The sequence below is a fragment of the Oncorhynchus clarkii genome, chromosome 1 (assembly GCF_045791955.1).
Source record: "Oncorhynchus clarkii lewisi isolate Uvic-CL-2024 chromosome 1, UVic_Ocla_1.0, whole genome shotgun sequence".
NCBI lineage: Eukaryota > Metazoa > Chordata > Actinopteri > Salmoniformes > Salmonidae > Oncorhynchus > Oncorhynchus clarkii.
This window is the reverse complement of record NC_092147.1, coordinates 66116446-66135908: the sequence shown is the minus strand read 5'-3', so window position 1 is coordinate 66135908 and position 19463 is coordinate 66116446. Positions and strand designations below refer to the sequence as shown.

At 46.8% G+C, this 19463-nt stretch overlaps 1 protein-coding gene across 2 annotated transcripts; it reads right to left on the bottom strand.

The window, feature by feature from the left end:
• Position 1: 1 nt before the first annotated feature.
• On the bottom strand, positions 2-18659 carry LOC139410648 (multimerin-2-like). 2 transcript variants are annotated; one of them, XM_071156019.1, is made up of 9 exons: positions 18080-18492; positions 12455-12577; positions 12102-12208; positions 9602-9670; positions 8897-8964; positions 8737-8854; positions 6196-6632; positions 4509-6024; positions 2-3516 (listed from the first exon to the last, which is right to left on the bottom strand). In XM_071156019.1, exons 1-9 carry the CDS (start codon positions 18439-18441, stop codon positions 3107-3109), a joined length of 3210 nt encoding a protein of 1069 aa, XP_071012120.1. In that variant the 5' UTR covers positions 18442-18492; the 3' UTR covers positions 2-3106. The 2 variants fall into 2 exon arrangements, with proteins under 2 accessions (XP_071012120.1, XP_071012112.1); XM_071156011.1 differs by having other exon boundaries at positions 8737-8964; positions 18080-18659.
• Positions 18660-19463: the final 804 nt, after the last annotated feature.

The window sequence follows — 19463 nt, the reverse complement described above, 5'->3', positions numbered from 1 at the left end:
GTTTGGAAAATATGCCATATTTTATTAACTTAAAGTACAAATATATAGCTTACTCAATGCTATGGTAAATGACAGTTACTTGTGCTAAAAACATTTAGAGCTGTAATGCCAATGAAGTTTGTTGATCCATCAAGCTTCCTCAGGTGTGTGAGACAGAATTACAGCCAAGTAAAGTGAACTTGCAGTAGATCGCGACACCGAATTTAGACTGTTTCGAGACACATGCGAGTACAGATGAAGTCGGCGGTTTACATACACATTAGCCAAATGCATTTAAACTCAGTTTTTCACAATTCCTGACATTTAATCCATGTAAAAAGTCCCTGTCTTAGGTCAGTTAGGATCACCACTTTATTTTAAGAATGTGAAATGTCAGATTTATTTCAGCTTTTATTTCTTTCATCACATTCCCAGTGGGTCAGAAGTTTACATGCACTCAATTAGTATTTGGTAGCATTGCCTTTAAATTGTTTAACTTGGGTCAAATGTTTCATGTAGCCTTCCACAAGCTTCCCACAATAAGTTGGGTGAATTTTGGTCCATTCCTCCTGACAGAGCTGGTGTAACTGAGTCAGGTTTGTAGGCCTCCTTGCTCGCACATGCTTTTTCAGTTCTGCCCACAAATGTTCTATGGGATTGAGGTCAGGGCTTTGTGATGGCCACTCCAATACCTTGACTTTGTTGTCCTTAAGCCATTTTGCCACAACTTTGGAAGTATGCTTGGGGTCATTGGCCATTTGGAAGATCCATTTGCGAACAAGCTTTAACTTCTTGATTAATGTCTTGATGTTGCTACAATATATCAACATAATTTTTCTCCTCATGATACCATCTATTTTTTGAAGTGCACCAGTCCCTCCTGCAGCAAAGCACCCCCACATCATGATGCTGCCACTCCCGTGCTTTATGGTTGGGACGGTGTTCTTCGGCTTGCAAGCCTCCCCCCTTTTCCACCAAACATAATGATGGTCATTATGGCCAATCAGTTCTATTTTTGTTTCATCGGACCAGAGGACATTTCTCCAAAAAGTATGATCTTTGTCTGCATGTGCAGTTGCAAACCGTAGTCTGGCTTTTTTATGGCGGTTTTACAGCAGTGGCTTCTTCCTTGCTGAGCGGCCTTTCAGGTTATGTCGATATAGGACTCGTTTTACTGCGGATATAGATACTTTTGTACCCATTTCCTCTGGCGTCTTCACAAGGTCCTTCGCTGTTGTTCTGGGATTGATTTGCACTTTTCGCGCCAAAGTACATTCATCTCTAGGAGATAGAACACGTCTCCTTCCTGAGCAGTTTGACGGCTGCGTGGTCCCATGGTGTTTATACCTGCGTACTATTGTTTGTACAGATGGACGTGGTACCTTCAGGCAAATGGAAATTGCTCCCAAGGATAAACCAGACTTGTGGAGGTGTACAAGTTTTTTTCTGGGGTCTTGGCTGATTTCTTTTGATTTTCCCATGATGTTAAGCAAAGAGGCACTGACTTTGAAGGTAGTTTTTAAAATACATCCACAGGTACACCTCCAAATGATGCCAATTAGCCTATCAGAAGCTTCTAAAGCCATGACATTTTCTGGAATTTTCCAAGCTGTTTAAAGGCACAGTTAACTTAGTGTATGTAAACTTCTGACCCACTAGAATTGTGATACAGTGAATTATAAATGAAATAATCTGTCTGTAAACCTAAGTGTATGTAAACCTCCGACTTCAACTGTATATACAAATCCACAGGTTTCCTTAGTGCCATTATCTGTGGGCCAGTGCAGAGGGTAGAGCCAGCCCATTGATTACCATTTACCACAAGAGGAACTGCATTTTTAGATCTTTCACTTTTCATACAGGACAGAAAGGAGAAATATGAAGTGAGAACTTAATGTCCCCTCATCTGAACCACTGTCCTTACCTCTTGACAGTTCGTATTGCCGGTGTGATGATGACGAGGAAGCCTCGTCGGAGATTGTGCCCCTGATAAGTTATGGTTCAACCTCTTGCATAGGCTCTATGTTTTGGCCAGTGTATTCTTAAAACGTTCTCTTTCAAGTCCCTGGTCCTATTGTGTCTGCTGTCTCTTCTATCTAATGTTGGCTTTTGCTTCACTTTTGTCCATACAAATGCGTAAAACAACATATATGCTGCATAGCTTTAGCAGTGCTTGTGGGTTTGCGCTCATAATGTGTGCTTATGTTTAAGTGTGCATGTCCGCTGAAATCCTAGTGTGTGTGTGTGTCAGGACAGTTTCTCTGTGAATTAAGCTAACAGTACATGGTAGATACTTAAGAAAAATACTTCACCCAAGCAGTAACTAGTGTTTTCCTGTCGTTTGTAACATGCAAGAAAACCATCTAGAATAATCTCTTAATGTGTAAATCTTTAATGTGTTTTTGTACAGCATCGGGCCTTTGAGTTTACCAAGGAAAGAAAACTATTCTCTATACAGCCTGTCCAATGTATCCATTTTTAAGTAAATAACCTTATTTTAGTACACAACTCTTTGGTCTGTCCTTGGGTTATTTACGCTTTCTTTTTGATGAGGCTTAACCTAGTAAGGTGTCTGGCAAGTCCGTCTACTGGAGGAGAAACATACAGCATATTGATGTACTGTAATATAGAGTTCACCTCTTCACACAATCAATTCCTCTGTCCCTTCACTTAATTGATTTATGTTCACTGTAGTCTGTATGGAGCCAGTGTCTTGTAGAAAATGTTTTTTCTATACCTGGGTCCTCATACATGTATAAGCAATGTTGCAGTCATAAAGCACTGAAGGCACACTATTATGGTAGCATGTGATATCTTAAAGATCCCACCTTCTATTCTGAGTCAGTGTTTTCTATAGAATATGGTTTTATGGTCCAGAATGCTGATGCTCCCGTTCCCCTTATAACAGCCTACAATAACTTCAGGGAGGTTGTATTGCAACGCTTCTAAGTGGTATACTGTATGACACAGGAAACATGTTTATACTCACTCAACCTTTTTATATACGCTCCTCCCAGTATCAATGTAAGAGATCGAAACACGGGTGGGATAGCAGCTGTTAGTCTAGTGATTTTGATTTTGCTCAGTCCAACGTCTCTCCTCTGACTGCAGACCGGCCACAGCTCCCTCAGGTGGTGTGATGAAGGAGAAGCCCAGCGAAGATGTTGTCGTTAGGTTCATCAGTCACCAGACTCCCTCCCAACAGTTCGAGGCGGAGCTCCTCTCCTTGCCGCAGCTGTAGGAGACACACGCGGGTGACGGGGCCATACGATGCCATCTTGTCCTGATGCAGAGTGGCAGCCAGCTCCCCATTCTCTCTCCTCAGCCCAGATAGCGAGGGACCAGGTTCAAAGTTCAATGTCAGCACGAAGAGATAGACCCCTGCTAAAGGTGCTTGGAACGTCCCAGTGTGAGTGGAGTACATCTGGCCGAGGTTTAGGGATGTGTCCCCCGACACCAGCAGGCTGTCACTTGGTCTGCTGCGCTGTATGCTTCTGGCCAGAAACATCAGGGGACTGTCCCTCAGCTTGGATAGAACTGAAAGAGAAGAGACAGGGAATTGTCAGCTGTTCTCTGCTATCTGTTCATATGAACCCTTGTGATAGACACTCAGTATACTTATGCTTGGATCACTTTATAAGCTTGAACTAAAAAAAAAAAAAGTTCACCAGGGGGCAGTCTTGTGTTGTCTGTTAGTGTTGCTGGTAATGTTGATACCCTCAGTCATGCTAACAGCTCCTTTTAACCCATTGCTAACACTTACTTGAGGGTGTTGCACTGTATAGATCCCCAAGGATCTTTCTTTGTTTAAAGGTCTTAAGGGAGGTTTAGAAAGATGTGGCCCAGCATGATAGAGGTACCGATAACTGCCAAAATAAAGGAAACACCAACAGTGTCTTAATAGGGTGTTGGGCCACCACGACGGGGAACTGCTTCAATACTCCTTGGCTTAGATTCTAAAAGTGTCTGGAACTCTATTGGAGGGATACGACACTACTTCCATGAGAAATTCCATAATTTGGTGTTTTGTTGATGGTGGTGGAAAACGCTGTCTCAGCCGCCTCTGCAGAATCTCCCATAAGTGTTCCAATTGGGTTGCGATCTGGTGACTGACAAACACACACACACCCTTTTAACCCCCTATGCTCCTATGACACCCCTCTTTCGAAGTCTTTGCTAGAATCTCAATTGCATACTCTTCACGTCCTCTCTCCTCTCCGCCTCCTCAAAACCCATTGGATGAGAAAGCCAGAGGTCCCTCCCCTCTGACCTTCTCTTCCAATGGGTTTTGAAAAGGAGGCAAGGAGAGGACATGAGGAGTATGCAGTAGATGAAAGGCCACTGAGATTTAGCCACTGTAGGCAAAATAATGAGCAACTGGGCATTTTTAAACGTGACCCTAAGTATGATGGGACATTAACTCAGGAACCACACCTGTATGGAAGCACCTGCTTTCAATATCATTTGCATTCCTCAAGTGTTTCCTTTATTTTGGCAGTTCCCTGTTTTTTTTATAGATTGATGCCTACCTGATGTATCCCTCCTGCTGCGAAGGTTAGCGCGCTCTCCAATATGATCTTTTATCCCCTCTTTCTTGGCCTTGCGCTTCCTCTCTCTCTTCCTTTCCTTCCTCTTCATCAGGGCCCACAGCTGGTCCAGGTCCAGGGTGCTCTCTGATTCGGCCAGCCCCTCTGAGTTACTGAAGACATTCTTAAAGAGCCGCAGATGATTCTCTAGACCCTTCCTCAGCCAGGCCACCTCCACCTGCATTTTGGCCTCCACACCACCAGAGGTGCTGTCTTTGGTGATGTTGCAGCTGGCAGGGCAAGGCCTGTACTCCAGCCTGTTGACCTTCTCCCCCAGCTCCTCCACTGCTTTCTCAAGGCTCTGCAGGTCACTGTCCGAGTAGTCTTGCCGGTCCTCAGAGGCTGCTGAGTCCATGAGGTGGTCACTCCTCTGGTCTCCACTCCTCCTCTTCAGCCCGCGGGAGGCCAAGTCTACTAGCACGGAGGGCTCGTCTGAGGATGGGACTTCCTCTGCCCGGGCAGCGTCCAGCAGGGTGGTGAGGCTGAGGTTCTGGCCCCTGATCTGGTGCTGCATGTGCTGGAGCCTCTTCTGCAGCGCGGGGATGGAGTGAGCCTCCTGTTTGTGGAGGGGCCAGTCCATGAACCCCATCACCTCCTCCCCCAGGAGCATCTCCAGCACTTCAGTGTGGCGGATGGCGTCCTTCAACAAAGAGTAAAAGGAGCTGGAGAGGTGGCGCATCTCAGCCTCCAACCTCTTGTCGCTCTCCTGCAGGCTGAGCACGTCCCTGTGGCTGCCCAGGACTGAGGTCATCAGCTGAGTCAGGTTGTGTTGGAGAGTTCTGCTCTTCTCTTGCTCGAAGGCCAGGGAGGCCATGACGTCGTCCACAGAGGGACCCCAGTGCTCCGACCCAGCATCGGTGCTTCCATCCAGGGCCAGCCGATTGTCGTTGGCCAGCTCGGTGACGTTGGTCAGGCCCTGCTCCAGACGGGAGAAGGAGGCGGTGAATGCCTTGCAGTCACAGTCTCCGGCAGCGCTGACGTTCTGGTAGAATTGTGTGTACAGGTAGTCCATGTCAGTCTCCATCTCCTGCAGCTGCTCCGAGTGGATGGTCAGGTTGCTGGCCAGTTCATTGACGCGGTTCAGCACGGCTACTTTAGCTGCTTCCACCTCCAGGCCCGTCTCCATGAACTGGATCTGGCTGTTCCTCCCCGTCTGGGCAATGTTCTCCTCAAGGTCTCGGAAGCCCCTCTTCAGGTCCAGGACGTTGTCATTGGCCATCTCAAGGTCTTCCACCAGGGCATTTACCCTCACTGTGTTGTTGACCACCTTGTTGTCCAGACGGGCGATAGCCTCCCACACTGCTGAGTCCTTTGGAGGCTGCTGGACCTGACTGGGATGGACCTGGCTGGGTTCTCTCCTGGCCCCTGGGTTGGTCAGGTGCCTCTGGAGCACTTCACTCAGACGGTCCTGCTCCAGCTTCATGTCTGACAGGGTGGCATTCATGGACTGGAGATTAACCTACCCAGGAGCCATGAAAGACATGAAGAATGTTTTTCTCACTTAATGCCCATAATGTGCAAGTCTAAAAGTCTGTTACTAACGCAAAAGTGAGGAACTAAATCTAAAAGTTTAATTATGAAATAGTTGCGTTACCATGCCATGAGATACATTAATGAGGGATTCGCTGACCTGTAACATCTTGTGGTTGCGTTTGATCTTGCCGTCAATGTCTGTCTTGAAATTGGTGATGTTATAGTGCAGCATGGCATGCTGGGAGTGTAGCCTGTCTGCCATCTCAGCTCTCTGTCTCTCCAGTTCCCTCCTCACCTCCTTGGTGTCTTGGAAACTCTGCTCCAGCTTAGCCTCCAAGGCCTCGGGACCCTCTCCAGCCCCTGCTCCACGCAGGGCTGCCTCCTCTACCTCCCACTGAGAGTTCCGGAGCAGAGCCACATCCCGGGACAGACCTTCAACCTCCTGGGTTAGATGCTCCAAGGTGCGGTTGAAGCCATCCAACATGGGCTGGAGCTGGGACATTAGCAGGGCCATCATGTGGAGCAGAGGGAGGGGAGACTGGGAGTCTTGGTAGGGCAGTAGAGGGACAGCTTCCACCTCATCCCTGATTGGATCTGGGAGACAATCCAGGAAGTCAGAGCACAATATTTACTCACATCAATCGGTTTAAAGCATCAGAACTAGACATATTTTCAGTTTTAGACATATCCTCTTTGTAACTGCACAAGGCTGAGATGACACCTCAACAATTGCACACACACATCAATGTGTATAGGAACAGAGCAAGGCTCCTTTTCAATACCTGTCAGAATGTATTCTCTTGTAAAGGCCATTCATATCAGTTGTGCCATTAGTTCTTTAGGAACAGTTATGAGAGCCCTTTGTCTCTCAAGAAATCTTCAACATGTGTTTGGTTTTATCCCCCAAAATTGTTTTCGAAGTCAAATGGCAAGCTGCCAAAAATAGGAATAATAACATTTTCAGACCTATATTTGGACATTTAATTTCCCTTGTGTATTGGTCTTCCTTTGTTACAAGAAAGCACAGTGAATAATTGTTGGATTGGTTTGTTTCATGGCCGTGTTTTTGCACCCCAGAGACGGCCCTAATGGACGCAGTTCCTTTTACAATGATACAGGCTCCAGGGATTTTCACATCTTCCTACAAACTGTCTGTGTGAGTGTCTATGTCTGACATTGAATTCCCCCACCCACATGTATTAATTACCAGACTGATTACTGCTGTGCAGCGAACATTGATGTAAACTCACGAGATCAGGCAACTTGCGAGGCTACACATGTATGCCCCCTGGGAATAAGTCCCAGTTCTGACACTGTCACCCTTGTATCTGGACAAAGTCCAGACCCCCAAGCTGCTCTGCTTTAAAGTGTGATCACAGGGCCTTTCGTCATTTAGGGCTTGTTTTTCTAATAACATTGGAAAGACCCTCCATTAATTCAGGGAGAAAAACACTGTTCCCTCATGCTTTCCCTCTAAGAGGTCAGATACAGTGAGGTCATACTGAGAGAGGAAATCAGGTCGCCCCCTGCCATGAGAGTTTTACAAAGTTGGAAGAGGTTCTCTATTTTTTTTAAATCCCACCGATCAAAAGAAGTAGGAAAGTAGTGTTTTCAAATAATTTCACTAATTTCCCTGCTATGTTAAAGAGAAACTTTAACAATAACATGTAGGCCGATTTGTCTTTAGTCTGAGTTGATGGAAGTCTGATCGGTAATTTATTCATCCAGACATTACGTCATGGCCTTAGCCTGTTGAGTCTTTCCCAAACAAGAATAATATGTCACAGGAAGTGAGAATGTACCACAGCAGCAAAACTATGGCACCCTTACAGCCCACTGTGTGTGGCTGTAATATGAGACCTCACGCTATATCACCATCCCACTGCGGATTACATCATCCACACACACAATGTAATGGGGGGCATTTTTACCAGAAGAAAGAGAGGATTTCCTGAGAAGGAAGCTGTAATGAGTATTAAGAGGGGGGGGGGGGGGGGGGGCACTAAGCTAGAGGTGTCACTGTGGAGGGATGGAGTCGTGGAAATGCTCCCCATAGATGTACGTGTATTTTTCCTGGTCAAGACTTCCCCCTTTCAACTGTGTTTTTTTTTTTACAGCACTATTCTAAAGCCTGTCGATTCTCTCTGAGGATGTGAATGAGACAGGCAGTTGACCAGACAGTAGTGCATAAATAACAGCTGGGAGTTTTAACATGCCAGACAGGAGCTTAGAGAAATAGGAGTATTTCACTGTCAGTTTTGTATTAACATTGTATTTACTTTTTTTTATTGACTATGAGATGGTGAATGAGCAGGTGTGTCCAGTATGTGTCTTTGCATGAGTGTCTCAGAGGTTAGAGCAGGGGTCATACATGGGTTTAGGAGTGTTGATGATTACCCTGTCTCCTTTTCATGGCCCTGATTTTAGGGGTGTTGATGATTACCCTGTCTCATTTTCATGGCCCTGATTTTAGGGGTGTTGATGATTACCCTGCCTCCTTTTCATGGCCCTGATTTTAGGGGTGTTGATGTTTACTACGTCCCCTTTTCATGGCCCTGATTTACCTCCTAAAGCACAGTCACAATCCTGGCCTTGGTGGTCCTAACTTATAGCTTATTTAACCAGGCATCCTAACGTTTTCCCACTGTGACTAACATGATGTTAGTACAGCACTGGTGATTCTAAGGTCCCAACTTACCTCCATGGTTGAAATCCCGCTGGTGGTGGTTAGGGTTGTGGGGGTGGTCGTAGCCATGGGATGGGATGTGCTCCTGGGCCTGTCGAGGGTATGAGGGGGACTCTCGGGACTCTGTGTGTTTGTTGTTGTTGTCAGCCTCTGAGGCATGGAGTTCGTGCAGAGGATTCTCAGACACCTGGAAGTCATTCTGCTCCCTCTCAGCCTGGTGGGTGAGTCTAGACTGTGCACCTAGACCGACAGACAACAGACAGATTGATGGGATGTTAGGAGAGGCTTTCATTCAACACAGTGGCACATAGTAGTAGCTGTGTCTCTCTTCCCTGACCATGAGAACCATAGCCTTGGGTTAGCTCTCTGTCCCCCCACTTCTGACCCCACTTCAGCCAACCCTGTGTGTGTGTGCTTGATTAGTGTGTGTAACACAATGGCTATTCGACTCCAGTAGTGGTCAAGAATTAGTTATGAGACCTTTGCGGTTTAGGAAGCCCCCTATGAGGGGCGTGGAGGTACTGAAAGCGGACCAGCCGATAACGGGGGACTTTACGTCTTTATTTTGGCCTAGAATTGGCCCAAAAGGGCAGAGGGTTATTTTTAGGTCCCTAGTTATTTCTAGGTCACACCCCCTTTACAGCCTTGCTTGATGCCCTGAGAACGGTTCACACACCCTTTCCTCCCTCCCCTGGGAGATGAACTTCCCACGGCCTGCTAGAGCTTTTATACAAATGCTCCTTCTTCTGGCGCACTAGCGTTTCCTCAGTTTGTTTGAGGCAGAGAGGGCGGCACGGGGCGTTTGATTGAAGGCCAGCTTACCCAGTCAACCCCCCCCCCCGACATGTAAACAGGCGGGTCAGATGAGCAGACCTACCTGTGTGGTGAGGCTCAGTGTCTCCGGAATGTGGTCGTCCTGCCACCGTAGGGTCCGCAGGGTCAGACACTGAGGAAAAGAGGGGGAAAGAGGAAGCGAGAGGATAGCAGGATAGCAGGGAGTGGATGTTACTTTTATTGGTTCCACCAGCTTTCGTGAACACATGACCTTCTCAGCCGGTGTCTATCGGCGAGTTAAGGGCCATTTCACGCATGGGAAATCTGTTTGAGATTTAACCTAAATCTTGCTCTTAGTACAAAGAGTCAGAGCCAAACTCATTAACTAATCCAGGAGAAAGTCTAGAGTAGGCCTGTGGAAACATATTGCACCATGAGGTTACTTCTTATGCCAAAATGCAATTTCTAACACTCAACCGTGTTGATGCTCGTCGACTTGGGGGCCGTGGCAGCCCATCATTCAGGGCAGAAAATTGGGGGGGGTCTTGCCTGTTTTGCATGTTATTTTGGCATTAATATGTGTCACATATCAGTTTGAAAGCAATGTAGAAATAAAAAAAAAATATATATATATCTCATTCAGTTAATAAAGCTGCATATAAAGCTCCAAAATGCAGGTGTTTCAGCTTTCTGTGGTGGTGGTGGTGGGGCAAGCCAGCAAAAAATAGGATCAAATTTCCGTGATTGGCTCAGGGTTCTGTCACTCATGGGGACACTACGTCATTGCCAAGTTTATGTCCTTAGTAAGAGTAGACATCCAAAATGTCAACCCTTTGGGTCCTGCCATAGAGTTATATTACAAGTGGCCTTCCAAGAAGACTCCAGGTCATTGGCCACGGATAATATTACATCAAATCACGTTACATGTACAGTAGCTTTGATTGGACTGATCATGTCAACATCTTACTTTCCAAGTCTTAGCTAGCAGTCATCATGAATCAAGTCAACAATCTACTGGCAAATCCTTTTTAATCATTGTCATATGAAGAGAAATTATAGATAAAACGTATCGGTGCTCATCGGCCATGAAGATTACACAACAGGTTGGAAATTGCAAATTCAACAATGAGTCGTTTGGAAGGAATCAGTGGCTAACTGCAAGCACTGCAAAGCAAACAGTAGCCTGCTATTCAAGCCTGTGTTTCTTTTTTTCCCAGAGTTCCCACCATAAATCCAGAGAATGACAGACTTTGATGGCAATGTTTGATGACAAAACCACCTTCATGTTTAAGTGAGCACATCACAAGCCAAGGTGAGTCCAAAGAAAGTAATACGAAGTGTTTCTTGTGTAGTAAGCTGTTAGTAGCCCATGTGCCTCACCCTAATAATTTGGTGTATTTTCACCTCTTAATTTCGCCTAACGTTACTGTTCTGACTCGGTGGTGCTGCACATGTAGCCTATAACCTGTTTGAGAAATGTCATCTAATATTGTAAGAGCTTTCATTGTCTGCTTTTATGCCCCCTTTATTTATACTAACGGTTCTGACTTGGTGTACATGGAAAATACTGTAAGAGCAGCCCATGTTCTGCCTTCTGTCGCTGTACTTTTCAAAAGTGCTGAACACAGTTATATTGACTACGTCCGTCGTAGCTCATTAATGTCTTCATCGAAATTACAGAATGCCTCTTATCCGCTCATCTTTCCCTCATGCCATAGTTTCTACATCTCAATTGTCAGTAGAACCCACATTTGTTTAAGCAAGTCAGCCATATCAACTATGTTTTTAAAAAGGCAGTAAAGGAGACTGAATGAACTGTTTCCTTGCCAGACAAGGCTGCGCTGATAGCCAGGTGTAGCAGTGGTAAGGGTTCACTCCATTGCACTGGAAAGAAAGCTCTGTTGTTGGGACAGCTTTATGTTGTTGGGACGGCCCTAACAGTATGTGGGCACCGCTTGTCACCATTATAGTGCAATTAATGTATTGTTTAGTGTAGTGTCTTTTCTGGCATATTTTTTTATTTTTTTTATTTATTTTTTTGAATTTTACCCCTTTTTCTCCCCAATTTCGTAGTATCCAATTGTTGTAGTAGCTACTATCTTGTCTCATCGCTACAACTCCCGTACGGGCTCGGGAGAGACGAAGGTTGAAAGTCATGCGTCCTCCGATACACAACCAACCAAGCCGCTGCTTCTTTAACACAGCGCACATCCAACCCGGAAGCCAGCCGCACCAATGCGCCGGAGGAAACACCGTGCACCTGGCCACCTTGGGCCCGCCCAGCCCGCCACAGGAGTCGCTGGTGCGCGATGAGACAAGGACACCCCTACCGACCAAGCCCTCCCTAACCCGGGCGACGCTAGGCCAATTGTGCGTCGCCCCACGGACCTCCCGGTCGCGGCCGGTTACGACAGAGCCTGGGCGCGAACCCAGGGACTCTGATGGCACAGCTGGCGCTGCAGTACAGCGCCCTTAACCACTGCGCCACCCGGGAGGCCATCTGAACATATTTTGGTTGTTTGCCCCACCAAGATGTACACGCTAAAATCGCCACTACTAGGGGTCCTAAAGTATACAGCATGTGTGCATCTCTGTTTCAGTACCTGTTTCCTCACAGTTCTCCCCTCCGTGTCCTGGGCAGCACCTCCACAACAGGGCTGTGAAGATCTTTTGCTTCTCTCTGTACACTGGCCGGGTAGAGAGCTTGTACCTAAACACAGAAAACAAGGTTACAACCACACACACACACATTGGATTTCGCCTGCAAATTGAACTGATGGATCGTAAATAAGATGTGTGTTGGAGATATTTGTGTTATCATTGTTATTATATGAGAATGCTGGATCGAGCAGTGTGTGGGGAATTTGAGTGTGCATTGTCAATCTGTAATGTAAGGCAGTGTGCTGTTAACATGTGGTTGAAGTTGACGTTTGAATGCACAGTGGGCTGAACTCACATGACGAGCTGGCAGTCAGGCGTGCCATTGGGACAGGGGCTCTGGGACTTGATGGTGTATTTTTCTGTGCCACAGGATTCAACAATGGATTCAATGCGGCGGTGCACGAATGCACACCAGTTTCTGGAAGAGGACACAAGCACACAGCGTCATTCCATTGATACTGTGCAATATCTATGTGTAATGAAACAGGAAGCTGGGAGACGGTTGAGATAATCAGGTTGCCAGGGGTGAAGGTCCATCTTCCTCCTGGACTTATAGTTCTCTCCGTCTTTGCTGCTGCTGCTGTCTCACAGTTTGCTTGTTTGCAATTCTGTGGTTTTCCTTCCTGTTTCTACAGGTCAGGGCTACAAACATAACATCCGCTCCAGAGAGGCACCGACCACTGGACTTTCCCATAACTTAACAGTTATAATTCATAGTGTTCCTTTTCATTTATCTTGATTCATTGTGAACAGGGCCAAAAATGTAAATCCATGCGGCAGCATCTGCCTTTTCATTCATCCTTATTTGGGTGCTGTTAGACTCTTGAAGCATGTATTGTTTGTGTGTTTGGGTGGCCTGCATTTCAAAAGGCGTTTCACAAATATTTTTCAGTTTTACCGGGGCTTTGTTGTTGAGTTGTCTTATCGCTCCTAGTGCGGTCTCCCTCCTGACCCCTATCTACCCCCCACTTTTACAGTCCGCTTCAGAGCCTTGGCATGGTGACTCACCCGCCTGGTTCCTCCCAAGGGTAGCGCTGAAACAAGGATTCCCTGCTTACAACTCTGCCTTCTCAGCACGTACATAGCGCCTAATGACCGGCCAAAGACATCTATGGGCTGGATTTATTTTCAGGACCTTCACACCGCTATCTGCATATCTAATCAGGGAAATGGTATTCCCTTTCATTTTCCAGCAGAATTGTTTGATTTCAATGAATTCCACAAGTATTTATCTATCTCAGATGGTTTCTGGAGACTTATGCCGTCGTATTCCATTTGACCCCCATGACCTTCATTTGCTACAGCGGCTCTCCCCTTCTGACCCTGCCTAACCAGCACGTCACTGATCTGTGCTAACCTGTTCCAGACCGACTGTCCAAACATCCCATTAGAGAAGATGAAAGATAGCCAGGGGTCAGTCTACATCACAGCAGGGGTCATCTCTCCACCGGCCCCTGACCCAGGTGAAACAGGTGTGGAGGGGGGATGGATTTCACCGCTCCTGGGTGGCCCTGTCTGAGACGAACCCCACGCCCCCTTGTCCCTCGCAATCAAGACACGATCAGACGTGAGGTCATCAACGAGGGAAAGAGTTAACTGTAAACACCAGGCGAGCAGGCGCCCTGGGGCCCCTCGAACTGATGCGTGTGATGGGGGAGCAGTTAGAGTGTGACACGTCAGATCTGGTTTTTAGTGTTTTTTTCTGGCTCACCTTGCTGAACCTGTGACTCAGAGACCCCACGTGGATGGAAAGGCGAAGTGAAGTGGCTGTCATGTTTTGCCAAACCACTCCCTCCCACTGTGGTCTGTAGCATTGTACGGAGGGGATGCTAGTCAAGGGTTAATTAACTCTGCGTGTGTGTGTTTATGTGCGTTTGACTGCGAGGTTTTCCTGAGTAGGACAAGCTCTATCTGACCTAGCTCAACCGTTCAAGGTTAAGAATCCCTTTTAGACATAGCTATGAATGCATGTGCCATTCTCAGCCTTATCCCCCCTCTCTGTTCCTCAGTCATGGTACCAGGACCTTGTATTGGAAGATCCTCAACATGAGTGTGTCATTGGCTCTCTAATCTACCACCTCTGTGTCCAGGCCACACCAAACAAAGACCCTTGAAGTATTCAGAGGTGCAGCTGCAGAGGAGTGGAGAAGATTAAACCAAAATACTTCCCCTGTTTCCAAGACAACAGGTGGTTAACAAGCAAGTGACCGCATCGTTGTGGCCCTGATATTGGAGTGTGGCCAAAGTCCTTAATGTATTGCACAGACACACGTACCGCCACGGCTCGTTTGATAATTATTCTAGACTGCAGAGCCCGAGAATGTGTAGACCCGAGACATTTGACCTCTACTGATGAGGAGAACAAGAGCGTTCACCTTTTCCCTCACTCCTATCCAAGCCTGTCTTTCTCTTGGCCAGGATAGCTATACATGCGTGGGCTCTGTAGGAGGGGAACTCATGTTGAATAAAGAGTTAGTGGGAGGGGTGTCACAACAACCCAGCACTAATCTCATATTTCATAAACTGAGAGATTCCCCTCGAACAGTCTCCAGTTCTACCACAGTGTTCACCTCCACACAGACTAAACAGTGCCACAACAAACAAGCTCCTCTAATAAATGTTCAGTACATGAGGATCGCCATAAGACAGCAAATACAAGGAGATTGTTTCCCTTCCGATGCCAAACAGATAAAATCTTGAGCAATATCCTTCTTCAGCAGGACTGAATGTAAACTCAGAGTGTGGAATGTTTGGTGGAATGACTGGAGGGTCACTGATACTTTGACTATTTGTCCCCGTACAGTTTGTTTTGGCCTCTAGTGTGTCACAAACGGTGTTCTGCGCTTGAGCTCGTCTTTTGATATTACACAATAGAACAATATTATGCCATTTTTTACAATATGGGAACGTTGGTCTGGTGGCCCCTGCTCTTTCTGCTATCCCAAGTGAAATGTGCACTAACTTGCTGGCAGAGAAAAAAAGTGAAGACTGGATTCTTACCAGACCCCAGCAGTGGCAATGTGGTTCATAAAATTCTAGGAATTAGGTTTCTCACATACTGCTTGCTTGAACAGTTTAACATTTTCATTGGAAATTCACATTTCTCAATGTGAATTCCAATTTGTCAATGTCCTCTTGACCTCTACGATTACTTGCCCCTTCCCCTTCAACCCCACCGGTATGCTACTCGCTTGGCAGGCCTGCGTCAGATCTGCCCCATGTCACTTCCTCCTGGTCTGCTGTGACATCATGGGAGGGCCATTCCTGGGAGAGCACAATAGCTGTGTAATTACCTTCTGTAGGCCTACGGCTCCCATCTCTGGCTTCAACCAGGAAGGAAGTCTCTGACGCTCTCATACATCGTAACCTACTCTATCCTGGGACACTCCCCCACGCAGCATATCAACAAACACAGACAACATACACACTCTGGGGAAGATGTGAGAATCTCAAATCCTTTCCCCCAGTCACTTTCCACTGCAAATGCATTTGGCAAACCCTCACACAGCTTTGGTGGGGAGTTTCTCTATCATGGTGATATGATACTAGAGCTGTGTTCACACTTCGACACCGGCCTCTCCCACAGTCTAATCATTGAGGTCAGTGGGGTTGATTAGGCCTCTGGCTGGGAGGAGAGCCGAGGTTGCCAAACAGGGTTTTTTTATTTTATTTAATTTTTTTACCTTTATTTAACTAGGCAAGTCAGTTAAGAACAAATTCTTATTTTCAATGATGGCCTAGGAACAGTGGGTTAACTGCCTGTTCAGGGGCAGAACGGCAGATTTGTACCTTGTCAGCACGGGGATTCGAACTTGCAACCTTAGTCCAACGCTCTAACCACTAGGCTACCCTGCCGCCCCGGTTAATCAAGTTAGCTAAGAGGCTCTGTAGTCTTGTTCAAGGTTGAAGAGTCATGTCATGACACTAAATCTTTTTTTTTTTTATATAGTACTAACAACACCAGACCCAGATACTCCTTTTGCAAGATAAGTGAAGAACTAATATTAACAGAAGAGCTTTGTTTTTGGTTTCAAAGCCCAGACTCCTCTTTGCTTGTTGCTTATACAGTACAGCTGGCCTGGATAACACTGTCCCCTTTATACTGCGCTGTGGCCTTTTTTACATGTTTTATTTAGTTCAAGAAAAGCCACATTGTGTCGGAGAGTGTTCAAAGTGTGGACCCTGACTGCTGCAGATGTTGATTCAGAAACAAAAGAGAAAATAACCAGATGATTATGGAGGCCCTGTTAGCCATTGAGTGTACACAGACACTCAATGGCTGTACACAGACTGTACACAAAAGGCCTTTGTGCCAGTGCCACTGGCAGAGCGGCAAGGCCAAGCACACTGAGAATCAAAGCTGATTCCCTTAGGCCATATTTTATGACCGTGAGTCAGAAGGTGAGTGTAAAGTGAGCGCATAGCAGCAACAAAGCAGAATTTGCCACACATCCGTGGTGGGTTGGAAGGCCCTTTTCCGAGTGGTCCGGAACGGCCGGCTGAGAGATAGGAAGGGAGCGGATGGGACGGAGTTTCCGCTCTGGAACCTGGAGCTGGGAGATGTAATCAGCGGAGCCCACGGCAGAGCCTCCCGCGAGGGGGGTAAGTACAGCCTCAGAACCCTTCTACGGACCCCAGCCGGAGCGTCAGGTTTTAGACTTGAACATGTCTTGATTTCATTATTTTAGCTTTTCTTCCTATTATGTTGATTGTAATGATAGTGCGTAATGAAAGACATTTGTGTAAAAGGACAGTTAATCATGCAATGCCATTAGCGATGATGCTACAGATGGTACCTCCATCACACACTAGAGTGCTCTACGTTGCATTTAAATATCTGAGCAGAATTAATTAAAACAGCTGAAGCAGTTAAACTACTCTACCCTGGGTTGAATTCCGAGGTAGCAAAAGACAGTATACTTTTTCCATTGCAGAGTAAGAGCTCTTCACACACTGACTGAATATACCTCTATTCACAAGTTGAACCTCTCATTGACCCCCCCCAGCCTCCTCCGCCAGAAGAGCCTCCAATGAAAATTGTCCATCAGAGATATCACGGGTCACAACCTCACACTCCCCGGCCCAAACCTGCACTCCATTACAGTAATGGGGGTGACACACAAGAAAAAGGTATTCTTTGAACAACATCGGAAAGTAAACGTTTAAGTGGCTGCTCTAAAGGAGGGCTAATCACTGGCTGTTTGGGCTAGCTCCTCAGGGAGCACATTATCGGGGGATCAGACAATTTGGGGTGTAATGTATGTATCTGGGTTAGAAGTATGACGGTGTCCAGTAACTGTCTGGAGCAAAGATCAGGCTCTGCCAGCAGCTTGGGCTTTGAGCACAAAGTACAGGAAACCTATGGCTGTCTTATGGCTTTCTCTGCCATTAAGATGAATTGCTATTGATTAGGCTTGGCGAAGGAAAACCATGAGCCTAGTTATGACACACCCGGCCAGTGAAACCGTAGCAGTTTGTTTACGGACTCCTTCTGCTGAGGGCACATGTAAATATTTGCTAAACCACTTTGCCTTTTGTTTAGTTTCCCCCATGAGCACAAGCTTCGTGCTGATTGCAGAGGAAGATTGAAGAGATACCAAATGTTTCCACATAGGAAAGGTCGGAAAGAGTTGAATGTGCTGAGAGGGGAAAAGCCTGCAGGAAGACACCCCCTTTTGAAACCCAGCCCTCATAAAAGACATTTCTAGGCATTTGTGTGCTACCCCAGGTTCTCAACCTGGGTAGTTGCTGCTATTACATACTTGCTGTTAGACCAAACATTGAATGTTCTGTTAGATGTGCATACTGAGAAAGTGCATGTTTGTAGATCCACAGGTGGTGTGTTTTTCTACTCCTATAGATACTTGTCTGCACTGGCTGCCTATCAGCTGAGAAGTGGCTACTGTGAACAAACACTTACCCGGTGCGGGCTGGGTAGCTCCCTCCCTCTCCTGGTGCTGGTGCAGTCCCCTTGGGCAGCAGACCCAGGGGGTGTTGTCCAGGACCAGCCTGATGGGGTTGCCCATATGGTCCGTGCCTTACGGGGTGGTGGGCAGAGCCAGGGATGTCAGGTCTGCGGCCATGGGGTCCATTCCTCAGGTGGGGGATGTCAAACTTCCCAGGTCCAGGGTGGACACCCACCCCCTGGGTATCCCAGCCTCCTCTCTCCACAGGCAAGCCTTGGTCCTCTTCCTCCACCTCAGGGTCTCTAGCTCTAACCTCACAGTGGGCCGTCACCATCAGCCCCAGCACCAGCAGCATCAGTTCCCCCACGGCTGTCATGTCTGCTTCCCTGCCTGGTCCTGATCTATCCACGCTAGCTAGCTGCCAAAAGCATCTGAGGCCTCTCCGGGACTGCTATTTGTTTTAAGAGTTGGTTTTGGAAATACCCCGCCCCATCTCCAAAAATCCTCCCCAGTCTCAGATTCCCCTCCCCCTGTTCCCCTCACTCACATATACTCGCAGAACACATGCACTCACACCACATCTCCCCTCCTTCTGAAGTTTTCAAAGCTCTCCAACAATCCTCGGAAATGAGCCTCCCACCCACCAGCCAGTTCCCTATGGAAAGGTCGCAGGCCCTGGAACAATGAGCCTGGCTGTGTCTCTCTCCCCTCTCTCAGGCCCACAGGCTGGAGGTGTTATTAGGATCCCCCCCACCACCACACACACAAGCACAAACGCAGCACACACACACCAGCCGGGCCGGTGAGGAAGCAGCCCATTTCTCTTGGCAAGTTGGCAGGTCACTGGAATTCTAATGTTCTTATCACCTCGCCTCTGTCTCTCTTCCTCCGATTGGCATAGTGCAGGAAAAGGATGTTAGGGGAGAGAGCGAGGGATTGGACGTGTTTTTTAAAGGAGTGTAAAGGGGTGTTCGCCAGTGGATATAGTGAATCAGTCAAATGTATCTGCATGGGAGAGACTTCAGACTTCCCCTCTGGTTATCTCTGTCTCTATGCATCAGGATCACAAACTGGCCCATATGAGTAATCACCTATTAAATATTTAGTGGGATTCCCCATGTCACTGGCAGCAGTGTGAGAAAGAGGAGATGAATGACGTTATGACGATACGTTGTTTAGCTTCAGGATGAGTCAGTGTTTGAGTTGAAATTGTATCGCCATGGCGACAGATGTTCCAATAGTTGAGTGGTTATAGTGAAAGTCACCTACCATGGTAACACTTCTGTATAAGTCTCAGTGACAGTGTTATTTTTTATTTTATTTTATTTCACCTTTATTTAACCAGGTAGGCTAGTTGAGAACAAGTTCTCATTTGCAACTGCGACCTGGCCAAGATAA